This window comes from Vitis vinifera, chromosome 14, assembly GCF_030704535.1.
Source record: "Vitis vinifera cultivar Pinot Noir 40024 chromosome 14, ASM3070453v1".
NCBI classification, from domain to species: Eukaryota; Viridiplantae; Streptophyta; class Magnoliopsida; order Vitales; family Vitaceae; genus Vitis; species Vitis vinifera.
The window spans coordinates 12547087-12573580 of record NC_081818.1 but is presented as its reverse complement, the minus strand read 5'-3'; the positions used below and the strand labels follow the sequence as shown (position 1 = coordinate 12573580).

The 26494-nt window shown below is 36.1% G+C and overlaps 1 protein-coding gene across 1 annotated transcript in view; it reads left to right on the top strand.

The window, feature by feature from the left end:
* Positions 1 to 26494, top strand: part of LOC100261268 (histone-lysine N-methyltransferase SUVR4) — a 60188-nt gene that overhangs the window by 19368 nt on the left and 14326 nt on the right. Inside the window, exons 4-7 of the mRNA XM_010661871.3 lie at positions 1084 to 1712; positions 2188 to 2453; positions 22329 to 22395; positions 22517 to 22567. Coding sequence (XP_010660173.1) covers positions 1084 to 1712; positions 2188 to 2453; positions 22329 to 22395; positions 22517 to 22567 — 1013 coding nt within the window. The remainder of the gene's footprint in view (positions 1 to 1083; positions 1713 to 2187; positions 2454 to 22328; positions 22396 to 22516; positions 22568 to 26494) is intronic.

Below are 26494 nucleotides of genomic sequence, written 5' to 3'. Positions count from 1 at the left end.
AGTTGACTCTCCTTCTATTCGATGCTAGAAGTTTCTTTATTCTATACTGTCAATAATGCTTGGGCTGATTTACATTTTTGCACAAATTTGTTTTCTTTTTGTCTTGAAATCTGAATCTTATTCCAATTCCCCCTAATGATCTTACCAAATTTTTGAATGTTGCATCCGTATGTTTTTGAAGCTATAGGGGGTTTTGATCCTGCAATATCATATTAGCCTTAATCATTATGTTGCAGTAGCAAGAAAATTGGCTTATGCAAGACTTCCCCAATGATATGTGGTAATCTGGAGTCTCACTTTATAGACATGAAAAACTTACTCTTTCTCAAAATAGGTTTCTGTTGCATTTTTCTGTTATGAACTTGTAATAAGGCAGTCATCATTTTTTGTCGATAGAAGTCCTGACAAATACTGGGAATGTAGCAGTGACCATTATCATGAGCTTATGATCTGTATGGGAATGGCAGAAACAAAGTGCTGGACATGGCAAACTTCCAAAAATCTAGGCAATGGAATGCGCACAACTCTGCATGTGAAACATTCTGAAGTGATTATATTGAAGTAGAACTTTCTTAGAATTTTAACTATATCAAAGATAGAAGATTGAGGTTGAGACCTATTCATCACTTTCTCTAAAATTGCTTCAAGTGCCAGCCTGTCTCTAATCACAATGCCATTTTGGAAAAATCTTAAAATACTAAAATCATCTTTAGGCAACAGTAGTGTGTCTCTGTAGTACCGTGTTCATTGTTGACAGTTTGGTAATCACAAGTATTGTAGAGGTTCAAATAATTTAGCCTAACTGAGGCAAGATGGAAGACTATGGTTAACGATTGTGCTTTGCTTTCTAATCCAAGGAAGTGATAGCAAACTTCATAAGTTATATGCAATATATTTCCACATAACAATGACATATGCTGTTCTGTAACTTATTGAGAATAAATATCTCAGATGATGCAATATTATTGGGCATCAATTTTCTGTGATGAAATTAAGTTTTTTGGCTCCGATTACTGAATTTGCTAATGAGCTCTTCTCCTGAAGTGATTAAAAATGTGTATGATCATGGCTTTCACTTTACAGGAGGTAGCAATGGAGCTCTCATTATTGGTACTTCAAAGAAGGGTTTGAACAAAATGGAATTAAGAAGCTCTTCAGATTCATTTGGTTTGGATGTTGATAGCAGTCAAGCCCTCACTTTTTGTAAGAGAAGATCCATTCATGATATCAATGACATAACAAAAGGTGCTGAAAATGTGAAAATTTCATTGGTAGATGAAATTGGTAGTGAGGGTCTGCCAAACTTCTTTTATCTTCCAGAAAATACAATTTATCAAAATGCATATCTACATTTCTCACTGGCTCGGATTTCAGATGAGGATTGTTGTTCAAGTTGTTCTGATAATTGTCTTTCATCATTGGTACCTTGTGCATGCGCTCGTGAAACTGCAGGAGAGTTTGCCTATACCCCAAGAGGGCTTCTAAAAAGGAATTTTCTTGATACTTATATTTCAATGAGTAAAGAACCTCAGAAGCACCATTACTTTTATTGTGAGGATTGCCCATTAGAGAGGTCCAAGAATCAGTACCTTCCTGATCCCTGCAAGGGTCATTTAGTGAGGAAGTTTATTAAAGAATGCTGGAGAAAATGTGGCTGTAGCATGTACTGTGGGAACCGAATAGTACAACGTGGTATTACCTTTAAATTGCAGGTGATATTCTCCTTGAGTCCCATAGTTCTGTATTTATTATTGACTTTAAAAATATTTTCTGGGTACAAAGCAATTTCACATAAAAATATTCTTAACTACTTTGTTTTTACATAAATTATGTATAAAAAGTTGCCGTATCTAACTGCAACGACTTTATTTTAATTTCTTTATTTTTTATTTTTTTGCATGTGATCCTTAAAAATTCAGGAGATGTCTGCCTTTTGGCACTTAATATGTTGTGCTATTTTGAAGGATGAATGAACACTAGTAATTTGAAGTGGTGGATCACTCTCACTTTTTATGTTTGATTTTTCTCCTTTTCCTTAAAGAAGAATCACACAGAGAGGGTGAAAACAAAATCTCAATGAGCCATTATTCTCATTTGTTACTGGTTGATGAAATCTTTTAAATTATTAGTTTACCAATTTAGTGTAATATAAATTTTTGAAGCTACTCAGAATTCTTTTATATTCAGGTGTTTATGACACATGAGGGAAAAGGGTGGGGTCTTCGAACACTTGAAGCCTTGCCTAAAGGTGCTTTCGTCTGTGAGTATGTTGGGGAAATTTTAACCAACATGGAGCTATATGAGCGGAATAAGCAAAGCAATGGTAATGACAGACATACATATCCAGTGCTCCTTGATGCAGATTGGGGTTCAGAAGGAGTTTTGAAGGATGAAGAAGCACTCTGTTTGGATGCAACTTTTTATGGCAATGTTGCAAGGTTTATTAATCATAGGTAATCTTAATTTTCTTTGATTGTCTTTTTTTTAATACAATGCATTTATATAGTTTTATTTGTTGGTTTTGAATCATACCTTTGTTTCAATATGGAACATATCCTATGTAGATCTAGGTTTAAAGGCTAAAATTCCTTTCTATGATAATTCTTTTTCATACATGCAAATTTTCGCTAATTTTTTTTGCCAATATAAGGACTGGTTTTATTGAGCATTTACGTTGTTACTCTTACCAATTTCATTGTTTGTAATATCTGCTGAACAAGTTCTTAAGGGGTACATACCAGATCTTATCATTGGAGCTAATTTAATGTAAAAGAGGTTAGTATATGGTTTTCATGCTCTTGGAAGAGAATGGCCAAGGTGTTCCTCTGTCTATTAAGGAGAGATGTCATGGGGCCCTATGTTTCACTGGGGTTTGACAAAGATGGAGTGGGATAGTTGCATCATTTACAAAAGCTTTACTTTAATGTTTTTAGGAGGTTGTTCAGACAAAGCATAGATGTGAGAATCCATTTTCTTTAGGTGGGTATGGATAGAAAATGAAAGGTTTAGTAGGATTACTTAGTTCATGAAAGAGATGAACCCTATTAATGGTGATTCTGGAGGAAACAGTTTGATGTGGCTGGGTACACCTAACATTCCTGATTGATTCGTACTTCTATAACCCACTTTGGTTGATGAAAAGAGCTGATTTTGGGAAGACAGGGCAGTGGCAATGTGAGGACACATGTAGTTTACTCAAAGATTGTTATCCCTGATGGTAATGGAAAAGAAATATCAAATCTTTGGTGGCAGGCTGCTGTGTGATGGAGATGAATTCATTAAGTAGTTTTGACCTTGCAGAGACATTGATGATTCAACTGCAGCATTACACTTCGATGATGAATTTTTCAAATAGCTCACTTAGGAAGAAGTCGTTAAGATTAGGGTGCTCCCTTTTCACATCTGAAACTTGAACCTTTAACCTTGAAAGTTCTCTTAGTGTTGGAAATGAGGAAAGGTGGTAGAAATTAATACTAAACTCTAAAAGTTTCTATTGTTTAGTAGCCAAATTCAAGGTTAAGATGGGGGATAGTAAAGAGTTGTCGGTGATTATCATATTGGAAGATTTTTATTCTCTCTCTACCTTAATAAAGAAATAATCTTCTTGGATCAGCCAACTAGTTTAAGCCCATGATATCCAACCTCTTTAACTAAACCAACACACAATACCAACACAACATGGCAAGGACGTGGGCATTAGATCCTTGTTGGATTTGCTTTCAATAAAACTATTTTGATTTTTGATTTTTTTTATGTGACATAAATATTTGTAGGCTATATATTTTTTATGTGATATGTACAAAGTCTCATTAAGATTTTTTTTCCTTTTCATTTTGCAATGCCATGCCAAAGATGTGTACAGCCCCTTAACTTGATTACATCTAATGGGAAACATGTATGATCAAAACATGAACCATTCATGGATGATTGAGGGCTCTGAGATATGGAGGTATTAATTGGATTGGTAGTGACGCATCAGTTTTTTAAGAGGAGAGTTTGTAGTTTTAGGGAAACATTCTTTAGAGGAGAGTAATTTTGATGAGGTTTGGAGAAAATTAAGGTTTTAGATCTTTTGAGAGGGAAGGGATATAGGGTGATTGTAGGACATCCATTAGGCACAGGTGAAAAAGATGGAATGATTTTCTATTTGAACATGTATTTTGTTAGGTGGTCATTATAGATCTAGATTTTGGATTGTCCACATTTGGTGAGTCTTTGTTGGTGGTTTGGCTTCCTTCTTTGTTCTGTACTGCTAATAATTTAGATGTTAGCTGATGGGTTTGGGATAAGGATGGTAGAGGGGACTGTTGGAATTGTTGGTTTCCATGGAGTTATGATTAGGTATTGAGATGGTGGAGTGGTTCATTCATTGAATCAGGCAGCGAGGGTGAGAAATAGTTTTGAGGATTTCTTAGTTAATTATAACTTCTATATTAATCTTTTTATAAGCCTTTACCATATGGCGGTTCAGGCTACTGCTTTATAAAGAAATTATGGGGCTCAAGAACCCCTTTAAAGGTTAGTTTCTTTGGTTTGAAGGCAATGTCAGGCAGGATTTTCACGGTTGACTATAATGACCCATGTTAATATTGTTCGCTTTGGAACTATTGGTTCTCATGTCTTTAAAACTCACTAGGCACGTACTAGTTGAGTCACCTCTTACATGTGTCAGGTGTCAAAGGACAGCTTTGCTGTCCACACTTCTTTCCTTATTTTAACTCACATTTCTTTCCTTATTTTAGCCTACAATTGTTTCCTTATTTCTCCATTTATTATTCTGTACAATTAGCATATATTATTTGACAGATTATAGTTTACATGTATAGGACTAGAATCATGAGGGAATTTATTTGCTTTTATTTGCTTTCCATGTATAGCATCTTTGTAAAGTCTATATATAATATACAAAACTCAAGGCCAAGGTATTCGGCCATTCACACAATATTTTGACATGGTATCAGAGCTTGTATTTTGAACCTAGAGTTTACACGCTTTCTAGGTTTTTCTTTGGGTTTTCTCGGATTTAGCCCTAGGGGCTCTCGGATTTAGCCCTAGGGGCTCTCTGATTTAGCCCTATGGGCCCATGGATTTAGCCCTAAGGGCTCTCGGATTTAGCCCTAGGGGCTCTCGGATTTAGCCCTAGGGGCTCTCGGATTTAGCCCTAAGGGCTCTCGGATTTAGCCCTAGGGGCGCTCGGATTTAGCCTTAAGGGCTCTCGGATTTAGCCCTAGGGGCTCTCGGATTTAGCCCTAAGGGCTCTCGGATTTAGCCCTAGGGGCTCTCTGATTTAGCCCTAGGGGCTCTCGGAAATAGCCCTAGGGGCTCTCGGACTCTAGCCCAGCTTTAGTTTAAGATGTTTGTGAAAAGTAAGAAGCAAGACAGAGTCTTTAAGTCATCTACGGAATCTGAGTACTGGGCGATGTCTCTTGCTTGTTCTGAAATCATTTGGCTTCGAGGTTTGCTTGCGGAGTTAGATTTTTCTGAGACCGATCCTACACCTCTACATGCCGATAATACAAGTGCTATTTAGATCACGGCCAATCCTATCTATCATGAGCGCACAAAGCATATTGAAGTGGATTGTCACTCTATCCGTGAAGTCTTTGAAGCTCGTGTTATCACTCTTCCACTGACTTACAAATTGCTGATATCTTCACCAAGGCTCTCCCTCGTCATCGACATTGCTTGCTAAGTAGCAAATTGATGCTTGTTGATCAACCTGCATCAATTTGAGGGGGGCTGTCAAAGGACAGCTTTGCTGTCCACACTTCTTTCCTTATTTTAACCCACACTTCTTTCCTTATTTTAGCCTACAATTGTTTCCTTATTTCTCCATTTATTAGTCTGTACAGTTAGCATATATTATTTGACAGATTATAGTTTACATGTATAGGACTAGAATCATGAGGGAATTTATTTGCTTTTATTTGCTTTCCATGTATAGCATCCTTGTAAAGTCTATATATAATATACAAAACTCAAGGCCAAGGTATTCGGCCATTCACACAATATTTTGACAGCAAAGCTGTCCTTTGACAGCCCCCCTCAAATTGATGCAAGTTGATCAACGAGCATCAATTTGCTACTTAGCAAGCAATGTCGATGACGAGGAAGAGCCTTGGTGAAGATATCAGCAATTTGTAAGTCAGTGGAAATATGTGAAAGAGTGATAATATGAGCTTCAAAGGCTTCACGGATAGAGTGACAGTCCACTTCAATATGCTTTGTGCGCTCATGATAGACAGGATTGGCCGTGATCTGAATAGCACTTGTATTATCGGCATGTAGAGGTGTAGGATCGGTCTCAGAAAAATCTAACTCCGCAAGCAAACCTCGAAGCCAAATGATTTCAGAACAAGCAAGAGACATCGCCCAGTACTCAGATTCCGTAGATGACTTAGAGACTCTGTCTTGCTTCTTACTTTTCACAAACATCTTAAACTAAAACTCCCTACTAAGATAGTTTTTGCCATTGAAACGAACAATAGAATATTCTCCAGACATTACAAAAACAGAAATAGCCTAGGAAACAAAAAAAAACATCGTCAAAGAGCCTAAATCTGATAACAAACCTCCAAATAATCGAAGATCTCCAAGAGCCTAGAATCCCAAAGAAAACTCCAAGATCACATCACAGATGTGTTGTCACAACCACCAGAAAAAAAAAGAAAAAGAACTGAAAGCTAGGCTAGAGTCCAAGAGCCCCTAGGGCTAAATCCGAGAGCCCCTAGGGCTAAATCCGAGAGCCCCTAGGGCTAAATCCGTGAGCCCTTAGGGCTAAATCTGAGAAAACCCAAAGAAAAAAACTGGAAAGCGTGTAAACTCTAGGTTCAGAACACAAGCTCTGATACCATGCCAAAATATTGTATGAATGACCGAATACCTTGGCCTTGAGTTTTGTATATTATATATAGACTTTACAAGGATGATATACATGGAAAGCAAATAAAAGCAAATAAATTCCCTCATGATTCTAGTCCTATACATGTAAACTATAATCTGTCAAATAATATATGCTAACTGTACAAAATAATAAATGGAGAAATAAAGAAACAATTGTAGGCTAAAATAAGGAAAGAAGTGTGGACAGCAAAGCTGTCCTTTGACATCAGGAACTTCACCTCTCTAAGCAATATGCGATTTCACATTCTCCCTTCCATCGAAACATGATGTTCTCATCATGACTCATAAGGCTAATTAGTGATCAAAGTCTACATGTATTTTAGTTGGGAATTGACTCTAATATCATCTATCATGATTTGTGTAGATATTGTTTAGTTTTGGCTCAATAACCTTCATAGACTTAATATATATTTTCATGTACTAGATGATTCAATCCTTATAAATAGTAGCAACAAGGATACCACATTGAATAACTTCTAAGGAGAAATTGGCACTTGGCTACTAGAATTTTTTTTTTTTTTGGTGGGATCCTATCATAATTTTATTTGTTTTTGAAAAGTGTCATATTTGTTGTTTTCATTATTTGGGATCCTTTAGGTGCTCTCAAGATCAATCTAGGATTTGTTACTCACTTAGGAATTATTTCATTGGTGGAAAGCACTAAGGTATGGGGAAACCAAAGTTCATTTGATGATGTTGGGAACCCTAACTAGGTTTTGAATGTTTACAGGTCCTAGATTTTGGGTTGGGGAGTTAGTTAGATTCCCTATAAAACATAGATTAAAAAAATCCCGCAAAAATGTTATTGTAAATTTGTATCTAGAAAATCATAAATATTGTCTAAAATTATTACAAAACAAAGATGATAAAGAAAATTTGACAAATTTTTTTTTTAATTTACTTATATATCAAATAACCTAGAGTAGATTAGAGTTTAGGCTTTGAATTTGTTGTTGTGGAAATTTAGGTTTTTTTTTTTTCTTCTTCTTGTATTTTTCTTTTGATAAATAAAGAAGAATATATATTAAAAAGAGGTTCTAAAAGAGCGACCCAAGTAATACAAGATAAATAAACCCACCCTAAACAACTCAAACAAAAAGGAAGCTGCAAAAAGAAGCTACAACAACTCCATTCTCAACGACAGCCCAACCAATCAGTGAAACTAACTAGCGTCAAAGGACCATCATTTACAAACATCCTAGTTTCTAACCAACAAAAGCAAACAAAAGAACCTAAAGCCTTTGGATGGCAAGCATGTCATCTTCAAAAGCAATCCTATTCCTTACCTTCCAAACTATCCAAAAGATGTATAAAGAGTTTGCTCTCCAAAATTTCTTGCGCTTTTTGCCCACAAACAAACCATGACAAGCCAATAGTGTCTCTCTAACCAACGAGGGAAGGACCTAAGACACCCGAAAAAGAGCAAAGAACATCTCCTATAAAATGCTTGTCTTTACACAGTGGAGAAGAATGTGATCTTTGGATTCTTCATATATTTGGAAAAGATAACATTTATTTGCTAAGACCACCTTCTTTTTTGAATTTGGTCCAAGGTTAAAGTTTTTCCCCACATTGCCTCCCAAGTAAAGAACTCACTGTAGGTTGCACCCCTGATTTCCAAATGATTTTCATTGGAAAAGATACCGAATTGCCTGACTCTAAGGCATTGTGGAGAGACCTAAATATGAACTTGCCGCTCTTTGTCTCTATCCAAAGCATCTTGTCCTCCTCATCTCTATGCACTCTTTGCCCATGCAAACGCAATAGAAAACTCTCCACATAATCCACCTCCCAATGGTTAAAAGGTTTAGAGAAGCTAGGCTCTAATTCCCCCCTACAATTTGAATTCCAAATATTATTCACCCACACGACCTTGGAAATGGCTAAAGCAAGCAAAGAAGTGAAGGAAACGCACAAAAGTGTAGCCCCACACCACTTATCTTTCCAAAAATTCATCCTCTGCGCGTTACCCATCAAGAAGAAAAGTCTACTACTGACAAGAACCCAATCCTTCCTTAACTTTTCACAACCCGACACCATACCCCTCCCTCACTTTCTAAGAACACTACTGGTCTCTTTCTTCCCCATACTTCCCATTGATCACTTGATTCTCAAAGGTCCCTCTCTTATTTGCAAAACGTCAGCTCCATTTGCAAAGGAGAGCCATATTGAGAGTAGAAAAACACTTAACCCCCAATCCCCCTTTCCTTTTGTCTAAGCAAACAGTTGCCTACTTTACTAGATGAGGTTTCTAACCTTAATCTGACCATCCTTGGCGTGCAAAACAAAGATATGAAATAAATGTTCAAGCTAGACAAAGTGCTTCGAATCAGGTTGATTCTCCCTCCTTTGGAAATGTATTGTCTCTTCCACATGATCAACCTCTTGCGAAACCTCTCTTCCACTCTATCCCAAGTTGCCATAGACTTAAATAGAGCACCTAATGGAAGCCCCAAGTAAGCGGAAGGGAGACTTCCCACCTTACAACCAAGCTCTGAAAACAGTTCCTCTACATTATCCACTCTTCCCATTGGAATTAACTCACTTTTATCCAAACTAATTCTCAACCTTGAAATGACTTCAAACTATATAAGCAACCAACAAAAATAGGTCAAACCACATAAGCAACTAACCATGAAATGGACTCTACATTTCTTCTTCTTTCATGAGATCTCCATTTAACTTTTTTCTAAATCATGTCCTTGCATTCAGAAATTCTCATTTGCAAAGTGCAAGTTCATGGCTTTTTGTCCTGCATTTGGACCTCATAACAATTAAGAGACTTTTTTTTTTTCCAGAAAAAGTGTTCTTGGAAGTTTAGTTAGGTCTTTTGGTTGCTTTACTACAAGGTCTGTATTTGTTAGAATATAATATTTGGAGTCTAGAAGTTTTTTTTGGTACGGAGAAGAGGTGCTCATAGATGTTTGTTAGGTCCTTTAGTTGCCTTGCTATAACTTCCTTATTTGTTAACTTAATAATTAGTGAATTTTTATATTTAATATCCAATAGTTAGTCTATGATGCTACATTTTTATTTTCCACATTGTTGAACCATTACTTTTGATGATGCTACTTCAGCCCCACGACAATTAGGAGTCTTTCTTTTGTAAGAAAAAAGTGACTTTGGAGGATTTATGAGTTTTATGCCATTTAATTGCTCTACTTTGAGTTTCTTATTTCTTGGAATTTAATAATTAGTAATGTTTTTTATTTAGAGTCTAAAATAGAAAAGAAATTCAAGTTGTTGCAGCTAGTGATTTACTGTGTTTATATTGTTCAAATAGCTGTATTATTCATGATAATATTGTGGAAACCATAATAATCAGAAGGCTCTTTTGGTATGGAAAAAGTGTGCTTGGAAGTTTTATGCCATTGAATTGCTTTAATATGAGTTCTTTACTTGTTAGCCAAGCAATTCACATATTCCTTGAGCTATAGCCCTAAATTCTGTCTTTGCGCTAGAGGGAGCAACCGTCAGGTGTTTCTTACTTCTCCATATAACTAAATTCCCTCCTAAGAAGGCATAATAACCAGTAGTTAATAACATATTTATCATGGTTCCAACCTAATCAGCATCGTATAAGCCTTTAGTTTGAGCCCATTAGTTTTTTGGAATAAAGGATCCCTGTCCAATGTTCCTTTCATGTATATAATAATTCTACAAACAACATCAAGATGTGATTTAACTGTAGCATGCATAAACTGATTTACAACACTTACTGCACAGACTATGTATGGCCTTGTATGTGATAAATAAATCAGTTTTCTTACTGTCCTATGATACATTCCATGATCAACCATTTTCTCTTCCTTATTTTATCCTAACTTGTGGTTTGGCCTAAATGAAGTATCAATGTGTTTTCTATCCAGTATATCTGTCTCTTGGAGAAGATCTTGGATGTGTTTTTGTTGAGAATGAAGATCCCATGTTTAGATCAAGCAACATCTGTTCTAAGAAAATATCTTATTTTGCTGAAGTCATTGATCTTGAATTCTTTTGCCCAGTAGGCTTTTGGTCATTTTCAATATCATAACCATTAACAATAATAGCATTTACATATACAATCAAAGCAACTACTTTTCTAATGGAAGAATTTTTAATAAGTTTAGATCAACTTGAATATGAAAGTACCCGTCTTTATCAATGACTTGGTGAATCTCCCTAACCAAAGATCATGATGACTGCTTAAGGCCATAGAGAGACTTTTTAAGTCTGCATACCTTGTTCTTTCATGATTTCCATTCTTATCTTGGTGGAATATCTTTATAGATTTCCGCTTCTAAGTCCCTGTGAAGGAAGGCATTCTTCACATCGAATTGGTGTAAGTGCCAATCTTTATTTGCTACCAAAGAGAAGAATTTTTATTGTATTCATTGTTGTCATCAGTTCAAATGTCTCTTAGTAGGCTATACCATATGTTTGGGTGTACCCTTTGGCCATAAGTCTTACCTTGTAACTATCAAAGGTGCCATCAACCTTGAACTTGATTGTAAAAATCCATTTGTAAACTCACCCATTATTTTTTGTTTTGGTAAATCAACAATTTTCTAGGTATGGATTTTTTTTTTTTTTTTTTTTTGTGTGTAGTGTCCTCATCTCCTTATTCATAGCCTCCTTCCATGGTTTTGAGGTCAAAACTTCTTGGATTGATGTGGGAATTTGTTAGGAAAATACTTGAGAGTGAAAGTTTAGATATAGAAGTGATACTTTTTTTTATGGTTTTTATGGATACAAAATTAGATATCTGGTGCTTGGTATAAATTGAGTCCCTTTTTTAAGAGCAGTGGGCAAATCAAGATCATTATTAGAATGATTTTTTGAGATTAAAATAGAATTTTGATTATTTGTTTTTAATGTTGATGATTAGAGTAGGTGAGGTAATGATGGATATTTTTTTCTTGGAGTACACATTGAAAGATGGAATCTTAGGTCTCTTATCCATAGTTTTTTCATTATTGGACTAATTGGAATTTTGATTGGATTTTTAGGAGCATCGAAAGAGATTGCAACTTGTTCATTGGAAGGATGGGTACCAAGACTAGCATTCAAATTAGGGTCGTCTCAGTTTGGATGTGATGTTCACCAACTGCAACTTGAATGTCTTGAGTAACTTGATTATTTTCAACCATGACAATTTGACCATCTGAATCCAACATCCATAGCTCCAAAATCGCACCCTTATCTACCATTTTTGAGTTATTCTCCCCCTAAAGATAGGTGTTTTCAAATAAGGCTGTTCTTCCATAACAATAGCATCCACAATGACATATTTCCTCCTTGTTGAAGGATGATAGCATTTGTATCCTTTTTGTGTTGAAGGGTACCCCAAGAAAACACACATTACAACTGTAGGATCCAACTTGCCTCACAAATGTTGTTGGATGTGCACAAATGAGAAACATGTGAACTGTTGGTGTTAAAGAGCCAACCCCTTTGAAATTTGGAAAAAAGGCAGCAAGCCTTTTAACTGGTGTTTGAAATTCAAGAACTCTTGTTTGCATTCTATTTATCAAATAGGCTATTGTCAGAATAACTTCTTCCCAACAGCTTTTAGGCACTTTCTTTTGAAACAAGAGAGCAAGAGTTACCTCAAATAGATGGCAATTTTTCCTTTCAGCCACCCTCTTTTGTTATGGGGTGTCAACACATGATGTGTGGTGTAAAATACCCTCACGTTCCAAGTAACATGTCCCTTCTTGATTAGAGTACTCTTTATCATTATCGGAGCCAAGTGTATGAATTTTGGCTTCAAACCGAGTGTTAACAAGTTTGTGAAACATAGGGAAACTAGATGAGACTTCAAGTTTGGATTTCATTAAGTAAACTTAAGTTGTTCTAGTAAAATCATCTATGAAGGTTAAACCGGTTAGTCCTCGAAATTTTAATGATACAATAAGGGACCTAAACATCTGGATGAATCAAACTAAATGGAGACACAACTTATACTCTTTTATTAAAAAACTCACATGATGTTGTTTAGCAATAGGACATGGCTCACAATAAAATATACTAATATTATATTGGTTGCAAACAAGGAAGGAAATACATTTTTCAACAAAGGAAATTGTGGGTGTCCCAATTGGTTGTTCCAAATAAAAATCTGACCAGGTTGTGTTTGAGGGTTGAAACCAAGCCTTAAACCTTGGATTACCACTCTTCCAATTAACCAACAAGTAGTAAAGTCCATCTCTAAACAACAATTCTCAATCATCTTCCCCATCGTATGGCCCTGAAAATAACAACCATAAGAAGTGAACACAACAGTAAAATTGGGACCTTTGTGATTTTTCCGATAAACATTAGGTCGTATGATAAATTTGGAACATGATTCTCACTTTTAAGATGTGAGGGCTAGATGCAGAGACAGTTCTGCAAAGGAGAATTTGCTGGTTTGGGATTGAATTGAAATCTTTTGAGTTTTCGATAGAGGAAGTTAAAGGGAAGTCGATTGGCAAGATAATGGAGAGGGGTCATGGGTTTTCCACTTGGATTAGATTTGGTGATAGGGGGTTAGCAAGGTTGCTGGAGGTGTAGAAGCTTGTTGTGAAAGTGGAAGGGGCTATAAGTCCTTCAATTTGGGGTGGAATGAAGGTGGAAGGGGCTATAAGTTGGATTTCATAGCAACAAGCCAGGGAGATTCCTGTTGTGCTTTGTGTCGTCTTCAGAGGTGAAAGGATTCTCCTCAGTAAGGAAGGGATGGCCCAAGGGCTTGGAAGACCCTTGCCTCAAAGTTAAGGGGCATTGGTGTTGTTCAGGAGCTTAGGCAGGTGGAGTCTTCAAAGGAGGATGTTTGTCTTGTGGTGGACAGTGGAGAAGGAGGGGCTCCCCCTAAGGGTAAGCCTGCAAAAGTAGTGAGCAGACGAAAGAAAGAGTTAGGTGAGGCAGTTTGGGTTTAGGGTGAGTCGAATGAGGTGTCAAAAAATTAAGAGCTTTTCAAAAAGTGTTTGGTAGGGAGATGAGGGAGGACTGTTTAGACTAGATATGGGATTTGGGTTCCTTAAAAGCTTAGGCTAGGCAGTCTTGGAGGGGGAAATGTAATTTTCATCTCTCCTTGCTGGGGGACTCTCTTTTTTTTTTTTTTTTTAGTTTGATAATATTGAGAAAGAAGAAGATAGAGAAAAATATAACTTCTCATTCTCATTATTGATGATGAATATTTATATATAAACATATTTGAGTTCTACTATAATTTAAATTCTATCTCCCATTCTGATTCAAACTAATAGTAGACTTCTACTCTAATTCAAACTAATAATAAATAGATAAATACTAAAATTTAAATTAAGGATGAACATTTAAATCATAATATTACTAGATTTTTGATACCTATCAAAAAAAAATAATATTACTAGATTTTCGATACCTATAAAAAAAAATAATATTACTAGATTTTCGATACCTATAAAAAAAAAAAATATTACTAGATTTTCGATACCTATCAAAAAAAAAATAATATTACTAGATTTTCGATACTCACCCTCAAGTTGGTGCATAGATATTTATCATGCCCAACTTGCTTGTTAGATGTTCAAAACTTGGTCAATGAAGGCTTTTGGTTAGGATGTTAGCCAGTTGCTAGGTAGTTGGAACAAATGACATGCAAATAATATCGGTTTCAAAATTTTCTTTTATGAAATGTCTATCAATATCAATTTGTTTAGTTATGTCACATTGAATTGGATTATTTGCAATGCTAATTGTAGCTATATTATCGCAATAAAGCTTGAAAGTGTAGATTGTTGGTTGTCTCGGCTATTTCAGGACTAGCTTAGGCCACAGTACTTCACAAACCCCATGTGTCGTCGCTATAAATTCTTCCTCCGCACTACTCCTAGCCACTACACTTTGTTTTTTAGTTCTCCTAGTAAATTTCCCCATATAAACATGCAATACTTTGAGGTCAATCTCCTATTAGTTATTGAACTAACCCAGCTTGCATCAATGTATACCTCAACTCCCCGCTGCTCATTCTTCTTAAAATAGTCATTTTCTTGGTGTATTCTTCAAGTACCTTAAAATTCTATAAATTGCTTCAAGATGTACTTCAAAAGGTGATTGCATATATTGATTTACCACACTAACTACAAAGGCATATCCGATCGAGTGTGAGATAGGTAAATCAACTTATCAACCAATTTTTGGTACCTTATAGTATCCATTGGAATCCCAACTTCTACCTTTCCAAGCTACATTAGGATCCATAAGGGTATGTGAAGGTCTATAACCACTCATTCCTATTTTCTTTAAGAGATCAAGAATATATTTTCATTGTGAAACAACAATTCCCTTTGTTCTCCATTCCAAGAAAATATCTCAAAGCTTCGATATTTTTTAATTTCAAATTTAGTAGTTAGGCACTTCTTCAAATGATTCATCTCAACCATATTATCTCCCATTAGAATAATGTCATCCACAGAGACTATTAAAATTGTAACTTTACCTCGGGGAGAATATTTCAAAAATAGGGTGTGATTTGTTTGTCCTTGACAAAAACTTATTTTCTTCATAAAACAGGCAAGTCTCTCAAACCAAGCACGAGGAAATTGCTTAAGGTGATATAATGACTTTTTTAGTTTACAAACCTTTGAGCGAACCCTTTTATCAAAGCTGGGAGGTAGATCCATGTACACTTCCTCCTTTAGGTCTCCCTTAAGGAAAACATCTTTAGCATCCAATTGTTGTGGTGGCTAGTCTAGATTTGCAACAATTGATAAAAGAACTCTGACTGTATTTAATTTTGCAATGGGAGAAAAGCTTTTTCAATATTCAATTCCATATGCTTGTGTAAATCCCTTAGCAACAAGGCGTGCCTTATACCTTTGTAGAGAGCCATTAGAATTATATTTGATAGTGAACACCCACTTACAGCCAACAATAGTCTTCCCTTTAGGTAGAGTTACCACTTCCCAAGTCTTATTTTTTTCAAGGGCCCTCATTTCCTCAAGAACAACCTCCTTACACTCTGGAATCTTTAAAGCGTCCAGTACATTCTTCGGAATTTCTATACTAGAAAGTTGAGAGGTAAATGCGATAATGGAAGATGACAAATTCTTATAAGACACAAAATTGGACATAGAATGTTGAGTACATGGCTTAACATCTCTTCGAATTGCAATAGGGACATGAAGATCACTAAGAGACTCTTCATGTTTAATATTGGAAGAACTATGGTTTAGATGGAGGCTTAACTTTTTCAAGTGATGAGATTAGATTTGTTTTTGGGACATATTCATGGCCTTGCTATAAAGTGGGTTCCTCTATTCTTTGAATATATTTCTCATTGAGTAGGCACGAAGGTCTTCATTGTTTTTATTTCTATTTTCACGGAATTTAGTATTTTCATGATCTTGATCTGTGTTGGCATTAAGGCAGGTTGTCCAACATTTTCAATAGATAAATCATTTGTTTCCAAAGTTTATCTACTAACGGAAAACTCATCAAGCACACTGTTGTTTTTCTATTCTTTTTGAAGGTTTTTCTGGGAATTTTCTCGGAGTTTCTGATCGCTATTGAACTAATGGGGGTTGGAACAATTGGTCTAACTCAAACACCTCACTTGGAATGAAATCTACACTTTTATTCTCCCATTGAGGATGATCATGACTAAAATAGGGTTTAGTTTCAAAAAAGGTGACATCCATTGTTACAAGCATTCTTCTAGTATGTGGATCAAAGCATTTATACCTTTTTTTGTGTTTAAGAATAATAATATCAAACAAATATGCATTTGGATGCTTTAGAATCAAATTTTCCATGATTTTGATTATGAACATAAATGAATGCAGTGCAACAAAAAATTTCAAAGGTAACGTCATTGAAATCTATGGAGTAGAGAAACACATATTGAAAAAATCAAGTGGAGTTTAATATTTTAAAACCTTAGTAGTCATAGGTGGCAGTTGAAATAGCTTCACCTCAAAGACATTTAGGAACTTTTGTTGAAAAGATAAGTGATCTAGCAACTTCTTAAAAAATGTTTATTCTTTTTTCCATTTTCCAAAAAGTAGTTTCCTCATAATTGATTAAAGTATTCTTCTATTCCATTATTAGTTCTAAAAATTTGAATATTTGTTTAAAATTGTGTTTGACCATTTTGTGAAAAAATTTAAACCTTATGCTACTTCTAATTTTTCTTTTAGCAAATACACCCAAGAAACCACCCTTGTATGATCATCTATAAAGGTGATAAATCACTTTTTTCTTGAAAAAACGTCAACCCTAGAAGGCCCCCAAACATTACTATGTATTACAGAAAAGGGTTTAGAGGATTTATAGGGTTGTGAAGGAAAAAATGTGCAATGATGCTTTGCAAGTTTACAAATTTCACAATGGAATGAAGATTGATATTTATTAATAAACAACTTTGGAACTAGATGTTTCAAATATTGAAAATTGGGATATCCTAAACTAAAATGCCATAACATTATTTCATTCTCATTAGTTACTAAAACAAATTCAAAATAAGTATTATGAGCTTGTCTACCTAGATTGATTCCATCTTCAAAGAAATAAAGTCCTACACTTTGTCTAGCATTGCTATTCATCTTCCTCTAGTTCAAATCTTGGAATTCACATTGAGATGAGAAAAGTTTAGCTTGACACTTCAAATCAGAGGTGAATTTGCTAACTGACAATGAATTGCAAGACAAATTAGGAACATGAAGAACATTATGGAGTGTAAAAAGTGAGAAAATTTTGATAAATCCTTTTCTAGCAATAGTCGATAGTGATCCATCTGCTTTTTTTATTTTTTTGTTTCCTACACAAGGACTGAAAAAAAATTGAAGAACTAATGATATGGTCGGTTGCACCAGAATCTATGATCCATGGGCAATTAATGAAGGCTAACAAGGGCTATGGGAAGATGATTACCTTTTTGGGCTAAGTAACAAGAAGAGGATTGATTTGAAGAGATTTGAGACTAAAGAAGTTTGTATGGTTGCTCTATTTGATCCTTAGTAAAAGGAGATGTTTCTAAGGTTGATGCTCCTGTTCATCGCTTTCGCCTTGGGAGGCATGACTTTCCCTACCAGGTTTCTTCTTCCAATTTGATGGCTTGTCGTGAATCTTCTAATAGGTGTCACGAGTATGCCATGGTTTCTTGCAGTGGTCACATCATGGTTTGTTACCCTTTTTAGAATTCCTTTTTTCTCCTTCTTGATCAAATCCCTTCAGAACTATTAAATTCTGTTCTAGCCCTTGGTGACTCAAGGTTCATCATAATGGATCTTCTAGCCTCTTATCTTCTAACTTCAGAAACTCTAGGAGAGATGGCAATGGTTTTCTCCCTAGAATTCTACCTCTCACTTCATCAAGGTCTTTGTTGAGTCTCACTAAGAAAAAAAGATTATCATTCTCTACTCATTTCATGTACCTTGCACTATCCCTAGGGTTTTCTTATTCCTCTTCATAATACAAATCTAACTTATGCCATAAAATCAATATCTCATTATAATACTCAGTCATACCACGATCCCTTGTTTGGATTGTCACAACTTTGATTTTAAATTAAGTATCAAAGTAGAATTTTCTAGATCTGAGTATGTTTCTTGGACTACTTGCCACACTTCCTTGGTTGTTTTTATGAAAAGATAGGGCTTCCTTATTTTTTCTCCATCGAGTTGATGAGTTAAGTTGTAATCAGGGAATTTTTTTATCTCCATGCTGCCAACTTTGGATCATGCACCATGGTTGATGATCTTGGAAGCGGTGGGAACAATGCTCTTTTTGTGCCTTGATGTGGCAGTTGGGATGAGGGGTTTTTTAGCCTTTGAAGTTTAGGAAGGGACTCTGTGTGTGTCGAGCCTTGTTACAACCCAGGCTCTCTAATTTAAAGGGGGCCTATGTGTGATAGGCCTTTCAACAACCCAGGCAATCCAAGTTAAAGGAGGTTGGTGTTTCAAAAGGCCTACAAAAGGTTTCTTGTTAGGATGACCCAAAGGTTTTAAGTTGAAGCTCAGTCTTGAAAAGCCCTGTGATGGGTAGGTTAAGGAGGGATCTAGGGCTCTTGTCGGTGCCATTTTGGAGAAAGGGTTGCAACACTCTAAGACTTCAAGAGAGAAAGTAAGTAACAAGGAGGTTTGCATAGATCCCCTTACACGTGAGTGGTATCGGGGTTTAGAGGAATTTTGGGGGTCAATGATGTTCTTTTGGTTGAAGCAGTAGGGTTAAGAGGTGGTAAAGACTCTTTTCTAGGGGGAGAGTTGTCCCTTTTCTCTTTTCCTTTGGTTGCATCGGTTGGGCTGCCAATCAATGGAGGTAGGGTTCTGATCCAACCCATGGTTAAAGGTCATGGCTAGGAAAAGAATGCTTAGTTGAAAAAGGGGCTTCCTTGTGGGGCTTTGGAAGGCGGAAGTCAACCGCTTAAAATGTTGTTGAAGGATGGTTCTCTATTGGAGTTTCCATAGAACCTCAAGGAAGGTCCTTTTGTTAAAGACATTGTTGCTAGTTTTGTGTAGTGGGACTTTTCCAAGGTGATATCAAGTAGTTCTTTTGTGGGGGAGGTGCTTCCTTTAAAGAGTCTCTTTGATAAGCTCACTAGGTTCAGTAGCTTTTTGAGAATGCCAGTGATGGGTTTTGAAAATGAGATAATTTCTTTGATGAAGAAGATGGATGCAAGGAGGGGACATGGAGACAAGGCGTTAGGGGAAGGAGAAAGGAAGCTAAAAGCATCGTCCTATTTCAATAGGGGGATCCGAAAGTTGGAGTGCTCGGTCAATAGGTCTCCCTTGTTAGCTAGGGATTGAGTGAAGAGCATTGGGGACCAAACTATTATTAAGTGAGAAGTTCAAGTTGAGTTAGTAATTAGGGAGGCTTGTAGGGGGCTTAAGAACGGCTTTGTAGAATTGTTTCTTCTGGGGTGTTAGGTACTAGGTGTGAATGGAGTCCTTGTTGTTCTTTTTGTTTTTTGTGGTGGTGCATTTTGTATACTAGGTGTGTATGTTGTTTTGCCCTTTGGGCTTTTAATATATTCTCACTTTTTATCTGTAAAAAGAAATAAAAAATAAAAAATAAAAAATAAAATTGGAACACATAGGAGAGAACTTAAGGACAAGGTAAGAGTAACTTTTTATCATCACATTTTTCTTTTTTCTTTTTTCTTTTTTTTTTTAACATGGTAAATAGCTTGAAAGCACAGTTGAAATACTTCTCCTATGGTCTGAAGCACTTGAATCTATTATCCAAGTGTTAGAATAATTTTTGAAATTCGTTAAGGCTTCTCGAAGGACATTAAGGCCTTTGTACCTAAGTGAACCATGGAATAAGAAACTGAAATTTGAGATGAGTTTGCATTCTTGGCCTCAAGTTGGTTTGTCAACTTCTTTAGCCTTTCGATATCAACTTTGGTAAGCTGAGAGGACTCTTGGTTATCCTCCATGGTGGTTTGATGAGCTTGTTCAGGTTTTGTTGACTGATTCCTGCCCTTTCCTCTAGGTCCTGCAGTCCCATTGTTGTCAAAAGAAGGTTTCCTATGAAGTTTTCAGCTAGTATACCTGCCGTGTCTCAGCCTTTGACAGTAATAATACCACTCTTGTCTTTGTCTACTTTCTTCTTCCAATCTGCTTTATAGTTTCCAGCATTGCCAGAGGATTTTTGAAGCCACAAGTGCTGCATTTTCAGGAGTGAGATTGCTTGCATTTCCAAGCATCACTCTTCGTACTCTCTTCTCAATAGACAAAGACATATACATCACTTAATGAAGGAAGTGGCTCTTTCCCAACAACATGACTACAACCCTGATCATACTCTTGATTTAATAATCCCACTAGAATCTGAAAGATTTGTTCTCTTTCCAACCAAATCTTTGAGTTTTTGAGTATCGGCTGCAGACTCCATTCAATATCATCATATAGATCTAATTCAAACCATAAACCTTTGAGATCATTGTATTACTCAATTACAGATTCAATCTCTTCTTAAGTATTGATAAATAGACGCTTTAATTCATAAAGTTGGACAAGAATGCCAACCTTGGTGTAACTCTGTGTGACTGCCTCCCAGATTTCCTTGGCTGTAGTGAGAAGGAGATAGGTTTTTCTGATGTTTGGTTGCTTTTAAGTGAAGAAGCCATGACATCACTATTGAATTTAAGTCTTCCCTGCTCTCATATTTAGGATCTTCCACTGCTGGTGGATGAAGTAACAGATGGTTCATACATCTTCATTAAAACTGGGTAAAAATATGTAGATAATAATTGAAAGAATGGCTATACAGGCCAAAATAAATATTGACAATGAAGACCAAAACCCTAGAAGTTTGTGATGAAGACATGCACATGAAGGGTAGGACAGTGGAAGCCCAAAATGAGATTACATTAATCTAACCCGCTCTAATATCATGTAGAAAAATAATTTCTTTTTGTTCCTTGGAATAACTATGTACAGAAATATATAGAGCTGAATATAAAAAGATTATTCTTACGACATACAATTAGAAAATTAGTTACTCAGGTTAGTAAATCATGTGGTAAATCATGGGCTGCCTAGGAAACTAAATAATATACAACCAAATTCATGGGATATTTGTCAAACATCATATCAAGAGGGAATTAGTATCTGATCTTGGAATTTGCCAACTTTCCTATTAAGAAAGAAACATTCCAAGATCTTCAGCAAGTGTTCATGCTACTGTTGCAATGTAAAGGAAAGAAATTTTTGGTGGTCAATTTTGTACTTTGTCTGCTGCAATTTAAGTCTTCTAACTGATGGAAGAAGTACTCAAATGATCTATGAGGCTCCCACTAAAGACCTCTATGCCAATGTAGCATGAACAATACCAATTCTTACTACAATACCTTCTACAAGAACTTGAATCTTTTACTTTAAGAAATAGTTATAGTTTGAAAAATAAAGGCCTGAAAAAGCAGTTACCAATGGACCTAAAAAAGATGACCATAAACACTAATTTTTTTCTCCTTGACCCAAAAGTCTTCTCTGATTATTTTGGGTTGTAGATCCCAATTTTTTATTCTTGTTTTGGCTTATTAGTATTGCTGAACCTTGCTCCATTAACTGAATATTACTTCTTTCAGAAAGTCGAAAGTGGTTGGATGCCTATTTGGTTTCTTTTGATTTGTATGTTATGCTTTTTCGGGGAAAAGATTTAAAACTTTTTTTTAAAAGGAAATAAATAGATTTTTCTGTAATTTTTCATGAATATTTTGCATTGAAGTGGTATTTGCCTTCATGTATGTTTAAAATTCATTATTTCTCTAATTTTATTGGTTTATCTATAATTCAATTGTTTAGAAAAATTTAATGTTTCAGTAATTTACCAAAAGCCCATGTTTTTACTTTAATAATGGTAAGCTACATTTGATAGCATATTGGTGTTTGGTTGGAACATTAACCATACTTTACCTTTTTCTGTTTTCCATTTTATGGTGTTATTTATCAATGTGGTCTTTGGTTTTTTTGTCATTCTAGATGCTTTGATGCCAACTTGCTAGAGATTCCAGTTGAAATCGAGAGCCCTGATCACCACTACTATCATGTATGGAACAAGCTTGCTTGATTTTGCATGTGTTTTTATACAAATCTTTCTTTTTGGGGCTATTTGCAACCATTTTTGAAGAAGATTATCTAAGGATAATGCCTTCATTCCTACTATGCAGCTTGCTTTTTTCACTAAAAGGAAAGTAGATGCTTTGGAAGAGCTGACTTGGGTAAGTGGGCTTAACTTGTATCAAAAACTATATTTGAAAACATTGTTTCCAAAATGATTGACCATGTTTTTTATCTTGATTGGTATTAAAAAAATAATTATCTTCATGTAATTATTACCTTTGAATTAGAAACTGCAATTACATAATTTATAGTTTGCAATTTCACAAAAGAACCCAAGTTTACCTTGAAACATTTAATGTGTTTCAAACTCCAACTACATTTGTGCATTTAATGTAAACATTTTTACTTTTTGCAAGATAGTTATCCATAAATCATTTCAAAAATGTTAGTTATATGTGTATTCTAAGTTGAAACTTTTGAACAAGCTGGTAAGTCTTTGTTGTAAAATAAATTATAGGTGGTTTTGTTAGTCGAAACATTTTGTCAACTAGTTTCTAGTTTGTAGAGCAAGGACAATCTTGTTGGAAAGTGTCTTAAATTCCTAATTAGTATAGATTCCTTTTTGTAAAGAATATTGTATAGAATATTTCCTATGTTGATATTAGACTTCCTTATAGAATAAGGAAAGTTATTAGCAATATCTCTATAAATATTATAGGTCATAAGAGGAAAAAGTAAAGATGGGCTTGTAAAGACTATACATGAGATGTGAGGTAGAATGGTAGACACTCAGTGGAATAAGTGGACTCATGGCTCAAGATGTAAATAAAAGGAATGGGGGTGGGAGGGGAGGAGAACATAGGATGTTTTGGGAACCCAATAGTTATATCTGATTCCATTCTCTGTAATATTATCTATGGTATAATAGAATGATTCTCTCATGTGTGGATATAGAAATGTTTAGTTAAACCGTGTTAAAACCTTACGTACTTTTGTGTGGATTATTTATCTTTGTGTTTTTGAACTAACCATTAAAACTTCCATTGACAAAACAAATAAGTATCAAAGCATAGGTTGAAGATTTCTGAGAGAGTTAAAGAGAACAGAACACACAAGAGGATAACGAAAGGAATTTTGGTTGAAGATGAAGTTGATTATTCTCTTATTGAGATGTGATACAAAAAATGTGTATCATGGAGAGAGAAGATTGACTTAATAGAATTTGATCCAAAGTGGAAATTATCAGAAAGACTTGATAAATTGCTGAATGAATATTTTCATATATCTTAATGGTATTTATACAAGCTATACAAGACTACTTTAGGATAATCAACTATACAAAGTGTTAAGAGAGAGGGAAAAGAAAACCTTGATTCTCATTCATTGTGTATCTACTTACAATTGAGAAAATATATATATACAAGGCTAGGAGTCCTAACTACCATACATGTGACCTATATTAAAAAAGGAAAGATTGTACACTATAAATTCATTATATTCAACACTCCCCCTCAAGCTGGAGCATATACGTCATATGCACCAAGCTTGTTACAAATGTATTTAATCCTAGGACCTCTGAGAGATTTAGTGAAGATGTCTGCTAGTTGATCATTTGAATTAACAAAACTTGTAGCAACACATCCTGATGTGATCTTCTCTCTAATGAAGTGACAGTCAACTTCAATATGTTTGGTCCTTTCATAAAAGACTGGATTGGATGCAATATGTAATGCGGCCTGGTTATCACAGATGAGTTTCATCTGTTCATCCTTTCCAAATCTCAACTCTTGAAAAAGATGTCTCAACCATATGAGTTCACATGTTGCCAAAGCCATAGCTCGATACTCAGCTTCAGCACTAGATCTGGCTACTACATCTTGTTTCTTACTCTTCCAAGATATTAGATTACCTCCAATAAAAACACAATACCCTGAAGTGGAACGTCTATCTGTGGGTGAACCAGCCCAATCTGCATCTGTGTAACCAACAACCCGAGTATGACCTCTGTTCTCGTACAACACACCTTGGCCTGGTGTACTTTTGATATATCGAAGAATGCGGATTACGACATCCCAATGGCTATCACATGGTGACTGTAGGAATTGACTAACAACACTCACAGGAAAAGAAATGTCTGGACGAGTAATGGTGAGATAGTTCAATTTACCTACGAGCCGTCAATATCTCCCAGGGTCTCCTAAAGGCTTCCCCTGTCTTGGTACAAGTTTGACATTCGGATCCATAGGTGTGTCTATCGGTTTTCAGTCTAACATACCAGTTTCTTCCAGGATGTCTAAAGCATACTTCCTTTGGGAAAGGACCACACCGGAACTGGATTGAGCTATCTCAATTCCCAAGAAATACTTGAGTTTCCCCAAGTCTTTGGTCTGAAAGTGGGTAAAAAGATGTTGCTTTAGTTTCTGAATACCATCCTGATCACTGCCTGTAATGACGATGTCGTCCACATAAACAACCAGATAAATACACCGCCCCAAGGAGTTATGATGATAGAAAACTGAATGGTTTGCTATACTGCGGAGCATGCCAAACTCTTGAACAACAGAACTAAAACGGCCAAACCATGCTCGAGGAGATTGTTTCAAGCCATATAGAGAACGGCGTAACCTGCACACTAAACCAGACTCCCCCTGAGCAACAAAACCAGGAGGTTGCTCCATATAAACTTCCTCGGCAAGATCACCATGAAGGAAGGCATTTTTAATATCCAACTGATAAAGAGGCCAAGAACACATAGCAGCCATGGAGAGAAGCAAGCGGACAGAAGCAATCTTGGTAACAGGGGAGAATGTGTCACCATAATCAGAACCATAAACCTGAGTATAGCCTTTAGCAACTAAGCGGGCCTTAAGGCGATCAACTTGACCATCAGGACCAACCTTAACTGCATAGACCCAACGACAGCCAACTGTAGATTTACCAGAGGGTAAAACAACAAGATCCCAAGTGCCATTAGAGTGCAGAGCATCCATTTCATCCACCATTGCCTGTCGTCAGCCTGGATGGGAAAGAGCTTCATGGGTGCTCTTTGGAAAAGAAACAAAGGATATAGCAGAAACAAAAGCAGAATAGGGTGAAGATAATCGATGATAACTAAAAAAATTGTAAATAGGATGAGGATTACGAGTAGAGCGAGTACCTTTCTGAATAGCAATGGGTAAATCATCAGGAGAAGGCAGAGCGGGGGCAAGAGAAGCCGAAGGGATAGGAAGTGAGTCAGCAGGTGCCTCAGCAAAAGGGAGAGGAGTAGCGACACGAGGGCGACGATGATAAACCTGAAGTGGTCGAGGAGGCTCAACATCAGAGGGGGAGACAATGGGAAGGGGCAAGACTTCAGAAACAGGAAGAGGCTCAGAAGTGGTGGAAAAGAATGATGAGTCCTCAAAGAAAGTGACATCAGCGGAGATAAAGTATCGATGAGTCTCAAGGGAATAACAACGATAACCCTTCTGAAGTCTGGAATATCCCAAGAAGAGGCACTTCATGGCTTTGGCGGAAAGCTTGTCCTGTCCAGGAGTGAGAATATGAACAAAGCAAGTACAACCAAAGACACGAGGAGGAAGGAAATAAAGTGGTTGGTCAGGGAAGAGAAGGAAATGAGGAATCTGATCATGTAAAACAGAGGAGGGCATACGATTAATCAAATAACAAGCGGTAAGAACAGCGTCCCCCCAAAAACGAAAAGGAACATTACTATGGAGGAGGATAGTACGAGCTGTCTCAACAAGATGTCGATTCTTGCGTTCAGCTACCCCATTTTGTTGAGGAGTATGAGCACAAGAAGACTGATGAAGAATCCCATTATGAGACATAAATGAAGTAAATGGGGCTGAAAAATATTCTCTGGCATTATCACTGCGTAACACACAAATAGAAATATTGAACGGGGTCTGGATTTCAGCATAAAATTTTTGGAAAATAGAGAATAACTCAGCTCGATTTTTCATTAAAAATAACCAAGTACATCGAGAATAGTCATCAATGAAAGTGACAAAATACTGAAATCCTAAAGTAGACGTAGTCCGACAAGGACCCCACACATCAGTGTGGACAAGCTCAAAATGAGA